The sequence below is a fragment of the Acomys minous genome (assembly GCF_964271855.1).
Source record: "Acomys minous genome assembly, chromosome: 5".
In the NCBI taxonomy this organism is placed as follows: Eukaryota; Metazoa; Chordata; class Mammalia; order Rodentia; family Muridae; genus Acomys; species Acomys minous.
The window spans coordinates 116,230,078-116,236,928 of NC_140494.1; the positions used below are offsets into that span (position 1 = coordinate 116,230,078).

Consider the following 6,851-nt stretch of genomic DNA (forward strand, 5'->3'; position numbering starts at 1 on the left):
GGACATTTTTTTTCTTTCTTTTTTCTTTTGGTTTGTTGAGACAGGGTTTCTCTGTGTAATACTGGACTCACTTTGTAGACCAGGCTGGCCTCAAACTCACAGAGATCCACCTGCCTCTACCTCATGACTGCTGGGATTAAAGGAGTGCGCCACCACACCTGGCTCAGTCAGGACATTTTTGAGTCATTACTGAGGACATGGATTGAGATCCCTATCTCTAAACTGCCCCACTTTTTTGTTTGTTTGTTTGTCTGGTTTTTTTTTTGCTTTTTTTTTTTTTGAGACAGGGTTTCCCTGTGTAGCCTTGGCTATCTTGGGCTTGCTTTGTAGACCAGGCTGGCCTCAAAGTCTGTGTCCCACTTTTTGTTGTTGTTTGGTTTGGTTTTGGTTCTAGACAGAGTTTGCCTGTGTAGCCTTGTCTGTACTGGACTAACTCTATAAAGCAGGCTGGCTTGGAATTCACAACGATCCACCTGCCTCTGCCTCCCCAGTGCTGCTGTGTGCTGCCATGGCCGATGTCTGTCCACTTTTTATCTCCCAGCCTCATCATTCCTGCCTGAAAATGGCTCTGTCTGCCATTTAGGAACTTGGGATGATGTTGTTTATTATGTTTATTTGGGTGTGTGTGCATGCATGTGCATGTGTGTGTGTTTGTATGTTTGTGTGTGTGTGTGTGCCCATGTGCCGGGGGACACTTGTAGTCTGTTCTTGCCCTCCAACATGGGGCTTCAGAAATCAAAATTAGGGTTTCTCCAGCCTCCTCTGTGCTGGAATTAAAGGCGCTCATCACTATACTTGGCACTATTTAACTTGGAGTAAATGTTTCCAACCTACCGTATACCTAATGGAATTTCTGATCTTGACCATGCCCAGATCTGTTCTGTATGTCTATCTTCTTTTCCCATCTCACGTGGTGTGTGTGTGTGTGTGTGTGTGTGTGTGTTGTCTAGCTGTTGATGTGTCAAAGTCATCTTTGACTTTTGTCATAATTTTCTCATTCCCCCTTTACAAGCATCTCAGTACTGCTTTTCTGGCTTTAGGTATCTTCTTTCTGATCTGAACTGGATGGCTATAGTAGCCTCCTTATACTTTCTGTGCTTCAGTCCCTACACACACACACACACACACACACACACACACACACACACGCACCACTGTTCCCAACACAGAATTTTTTTCAGATTAAAATTGTTTTCATTTTTGTTGTTTGTTTTTCAAGACATGGTTTCTCTGTGTAACAGCTCTGGCTGTCCTGGAACTCACTCTGTAGATAGGCTGGCCTCAAACTCACAAAGATCTGCCTGTGGCCAGGTGTGGTAGTGCCTGCCTTTTGTTTTGTTTTGTTTTGTTTTGTTTTGTTTTGTTTTGTTGTTTTTTGTGCCTGCCTTTAATCCCAGCACTCAGGAGGTAGAGGAAGGCAGATCTCTGTGAGTCAAGGCCAGCCTGGTCCACAAAGCAAGTTCAGTACAGCCAAAGCTACACAGAGAAACCCTGTCTTGAAAAAAAAAAAAAGATCTGCCTGTCTCTGCCTCCTGAGTGCTGAGATTAAAAGCATGTGCCACCACCACCTGGCAAGATTAAAATTTTTGTATTGCCTTTATTTAATTGGTGTGTGACACAGTGCATGTACTGGGCGTCAGATGGCGACGCGTGGGAATCAGTTCTCTTCCTCCCACCATGTACTTGCTGAGCCTCTCCCTCTGATGCGAGCTGGCGTACCCTGCCCAGTACCCTGAACTTCCCAGCTCAAGGGCAGGAGCTTCCCCTCCCCCTTCACTATATAAACCGTTCATTTTGGGTTCTCTCTCCTCTCTCTCTCTGTATCTTTCCTATTCTTTCTCCTACCCTTCCCCTGTATGGCAGCCAAGAGCTGCTTCCAATAAACCTGCGGTTTTATACTTTTTGTCTTGCCTTAGTTCATATTGCCGCTTCAAGCAAGTTTGCCAAGTCCTAGGGACCGACCTCGGATCATCAGATTTGGCAACAAGTATTTTTAACTGCTAAGCCAATTTGCCTCAGCTCCCTTTAGAATCTGTGGCCCTCTAAAAAGGCTTGAAGTGTATTTCCTTCTAGGTCTGGGATGCCTATAGAGCTAGAGAGACAATGCAGCAGTTAAGACTGTATACTGGCTTGGTTGGTATACATGGATGGCTGTACCACATGCATGCTCTGCCCTTTGTTTCAGACCCAGAAGGACAGCAAAAAAAAAAAAAGGGGGGGGGGGCAGTGAGTGTCTCTCTGGCGACAGGAACAGGGGGACTGATCCATCGACTGTTTAGGTGGTAGCAAGTTGAGGGATTTGGAGAAAGGGGAGGAGGAGAGGGAAGAAGAGAAGAGGAGAGAGACCATGGAAGGGGCTGGCACTGCAGCTCTAGAGAAACCCTCTGAGGTTTCAGTGTTGGATTGGAGTGAACCTGGGGATAGGAGCTGACTCTTCCATCTCACTTCTGAAGTGACGATTGTGTGCAATGGCACCAGGAGCTTGATGTGTGGTAGGGTTTGAGCGGGGAAGAGCCTATCAGGGTGAGTATAGAGGGATTTTAATTCAGAACATGGCTGCTCTGGCAAGAGATCACAGCCAAAGACCTTCTCGGTCTGTGTGAACCAGCAGGAATACAGACACACCTTTAATCCCAGGACACAGAGGCAAGCATACCTCTGAGTTCGAGGCCAGCCTGGAATAGAACAAGTTTCAGGTAAAGAAAAGCATAGGTCTAGTCCCAGCACTCAGGACACAGAGGCATGCAGATCTCTGAGTTCTGGTCAGAGCTGGTCAGGCAGTTCGGTGGAAAGGGAGTTGAGAGGCAGTGCAGTAGAGTTGACTTTGTGGCAGCTCAGTTTGTGGATTTCAGAGGCAGTTTTTACTGGAGAGTTTTACAGATAGAGGTTGAAGAGAGAACAAACTAGACACAGGTGAAGACAGAACAAGCCAGAGAATGAGAAGGAGCCAGAAGATTAGAACAGATCGCTAGAGTTAGTTTGAGGCCAAGCAGAGCAATCCAGTGAGAAACTGAGAGAAGCCAGATAAAATCAGTCATCTTGGAGAGGAGTTTGAACCACTAGCCAGAGTTCAGAAAGAACTAAGAAAAAGTGAGCTCATTCAGCAGTAAGTCTCAGAGGCTGAAAACATTCTAGATTGTACAGAGGCTTGAAGTTTCCAGGACTAGGTCTAGGTTAAGCCTTCAGAGATAACCATTACAGCAGGCAAATAAAAGATACTTTTACAGGTGAGGGCTCAGTAGAAAGTTTTCTGGCCTTAGTTCTGCTTCTGTGATTTCAGATAGGAACTGTTCTGGCAGAGTTTCGTAAGCTTGGGAGTTTCTGGGCAAGGGTTTGCCAGACTGACACATCTTCATCCTTTACAGACAAAAGGATTAAGACTTGTACCTACACTCTGAGTTTCTCATATTCAGTGAGCATCATTAATTACTGAGGATTGTTGAAACACAGAACTCCCAGCCAGGGGTGGTGGCACATGTCTTTAATCCCAGCACTCAGGAGGCAGAGGCAGGCGGATCTCTGTGAGTTCAAGGCCAGCCTGGCCTACAAAGTGAGTCCAGGACAGCCAAGGCTACACAGAGAAACTGTCTTGAAAAAAACAAAAGCAAACACAAACAAACAAACAAACAAACAAACAAAAAAGTAAGAAACACAGAAACTCCAGATCAACCTGAGTAACATAAAAACACCTCTAAAATAAGTTAACAGCCAGGCATAGTGAAGCAAGCCTTTAATTCCAGCATTCTGGAGGAAGTGGTAGTTGCATCTCTGTAAGTTCTAGGCCAGCCTGGTCTTTGTAAAGAGTACCAGCATAGCCAGAGCTACATAGTGAGGCCCTGTCTCAATAAAATAAAATAAGTAAGATGGCAATGGTGGCTCATAATCTCAGCATTTTGGAAGACTGAGGCTGGTTGGATTGTGATGAATTTGTGGCTGGCCTGGGCTACTCTGTCTCAACAGAGTAGAAGGCAGATGTCAAGGGTGTTCCCCATCCTGATTATAGGTTTGGTGCTGCTCAGTACTACGTGGCAAGGAGAATCCCTCTGCCAGTCCAGTGACAGACCTGACACTTGCTAGAGCAAAACTCTTTGTCAGCTCTAGGGACCACTGGAACAGAGAAGTTTGCACAGTTCTAACTTTTTTTTTTTTAATTTTTTTAGACCGAGTTTCTCTGTAGCCTTGGCTGTCCTGGACTGTCTTTGTAGACCAGGTTGACCTCCAACTCATAGTAATCCGCCAGCCTCTGTCTTCCTGAGTGCTAGGATTACAGGCGTGCGCCACCACTGCCTGGCCTAACTATGTTTTGTTGTTTTTCGAGATAGGGTTTCTCTGTGTAGCCTTGGCTGTCCTGGACTCACTTTGTAGACCAGGCTGGCCTTGAACTCACAGCGATCTGTCTACCTCTGCCTCCCAAGTGGTGGGACTAAAGGCGTGCGCCACCACGCCCAGCTCTAACCATGTTTTTTAGCAAGAAAAATCCCCTCAAAGGCAGTCACTCTTCTGAAACCTGGTACCTGTAGCTATTGAGGGAGCGACTCTCTTCAGAGTCACCAATGGCAGATATTTGAGATCAAATTATTAAAACAAGCCGGGCATGGCGGCACGTGCCTTTAATCCCAGCACTCGGGAGACAGAGGCCAGCCTAGTCTACAAATCGACTCCAGGACTGCCAAGATAACATAGAGAAACCTTGTCTCGAAAAACAAAAAACAAAACAAACAAACCCAAATGTATTAAAGTACTAAACTATGGGCTGGAGAGATGGCTCAGAGGTGAAGAGTACTTGACTGGTCTTCTAACAGTCCTGAGTTCAACTCCCAGCAACCACATGGGGGCTCACAACCATCTACAATGTGATCTGATACCCTCTTCTGGTGTGCATGAAGACACAACACTCATATAAGTGAATAAATAAATCTTTATTTTTTAAGTAAAGCACTTAACTAGAAAATGTCCCCAAGCTGTTTCACAGGGTACGCCTCTCTGACCTTCCGCTGGCCTTTCTCCGCGCTCCACTTTCCAAACAGGAAGTTTCTTGAGCAGGGCCAATGAAAAAAGGGGCGTGGTCTTCCGCTTTCTTTTTATTGGCTCAGGGGTCTGAGCGGCGGGGTTTTCTCGCGTCCCGGCGGAAGTTGCCCTGCGTTCTCCTCAACGTGCTCTGTTTCTCAGTCATTCTCCATCATGGTGCGGAAGCTTAAGTTCCACGAGCAGAAGCTGCTGAAGCAGGTGGACTTCTTAAACTGGGAGGTCACCGACCACAACCTCCACGAGCTGCGCGTGCTGCGGCGGTACGGGCTCCAGCGGCGTGAGGAGTACACGCGCTACAACCAGCTGAGCCGCGCCGTGCGCGAGCTGGCGCGGCGCCTGCGCGACCTGCCCGAACGCGACCCATTTCGCGTGCGTGCCTCGGCGGCGCTGTTGGACAAGCTGTACGCTCTGGGCCTGGTGCCCACGCGCGGCTCGCTGGAGCTCTGCGACTCGGTCTCAGCGTCGTCCTTCTGCCGCCGCCGCCTGCCTACTCTGCTCCTGAAGCTGCGCATGGCGCAGCACCTCCAGGCTGCTGTGGCCTTCGTGGAGCAGGGTCACGTCCGCGTGGGCCCGGACGTGGTCACCGATCCCGCCTTTCTCGTCACTCGCAGCATGGAGGACTTCGTCACTTGGGTGGACTCATCCAAGATCAAGCGGCACGTGCTGGAGTACAATGAGGAGCGCGACGACTTTGACCTGGATGCCTAGCGAGTGGCTTCTCAGCTGCAGGTCACTGAACTGGGGGGTCGGGGGGAATTGCCCCAGTGTTTCGGGAAGTTTTCGTTGATTTTCGGCTGATTAGTGACTTGTGTCTTGAGAGACAGTTGGGAAGAAGCGGTTTTGGATTGCACCGGGGATCGGTAGCTTCTTCTGCCTTCAACATTGTGGTATAAAAGTAGGAATGTTACGCCTTCTCTTCTTGGCTTTATCGTCTTAAAATAGGACTGTACAGATGGAGAATTTGAGTTCATTTTATATATATTATATATATATATATTTATATCTATATGCACACACATGTGCGACTTGACTAAGAACTGGTGTCGCTCCCTCGTTTAAAGAAATCCTTTCCTATGCCAATAAATATCTCGACCACCTTGTGCAAATTTTTGTCTGGTCCATCTTTTTGCCTAGGCTCTTACCTAGCCCTATCCATTTTGCTAGCTTAAGAAAGCTAAGAATAGGAGTAGTATTGTAGGCGTGAGGTCTGCCGCGTGGAGGCTGCAGGGAAGTACAAGCTGGGCAGATTTGTCGCTTTACCAGCCCTTTTCTCGGAATGAGTGTTTTGGCAGAGCTTTTATCCACAGGACTTCCTGTTGATATTCCAGCCCCAGGAAATACCATATTAAAAGCTTGGAGTGTTTGCTTGCCTAAGGAAATGTTCACTCTGTAGTTTGGCCAGCTAGTGGTTAGAAGTGACCCAGGAGGTTCCTGAAAACAGATGTTCTTAGGAGTGGAAAAGTAGGAGCTTAGTCTTAGGAAACAAGGTCCTGGGTTCAGAGTTAAGAACTCCAAAAACAAACAAAAGCAGTGGTGGCGCGCGCGCTTTTAGTCCCATCAGCTGGAGGCTGAAGCAGGTGGATCTCTGAGTTTGAGGCCAGCCTGGTCTACAGAGTGAGTTCCAGGACAGCCAGGGCTACAGAGAAACTCTGTCTCCAAAAAAAAAAAAAAAAAAAAAAAAAAAAAGAGAGAGAGAGAGATTGGGCTGTAGGTAAGTCTGTGTAGGACCTTTTTAAAGATTTATTTTATGTATATGAGTGCTCTGCGTGCACACTAGAAGAGGGATTCAGATTCTATTACAGATGGCTGTGAGCCACCATGTG

General features: G+C 47.3%; 1 protein-coding gene across 1 annotated transcript; it reads left to right on the forward strand.

Moving 5' to 3' along the window:
• The first annotated feature begins 4,935 nt into the window (after positions 1–4,935).
• Positions 4,936–6,134, forward strand: IMP3 (IMP U3 small nucleolar ribonucleoprotein 3). The gene has a single exon (XM_084783401.1). It carries the CDS (start codon positions 5,182–5,184, stop codon positions 5,734–5,736), a length of 555 nt encoding a protein of 184 aa, XP_084639527.1. The 5' UTR covers positions 4,936–5,181; the 3' UTR covers positions 5,737–6,134.
• Positions 6,135–6,851: the final 717 nt, after the last annotated feature.

Excerpts from the sequence above, each read along its gene's own strand:
- IMP3 (XM_084783401.1), top strand. The coding sequence starts at position 5,182 with ATGGTGCGGAAGCTTAAGTTCCACGAGCAGAAGCTGCTGAAGCAGGTG.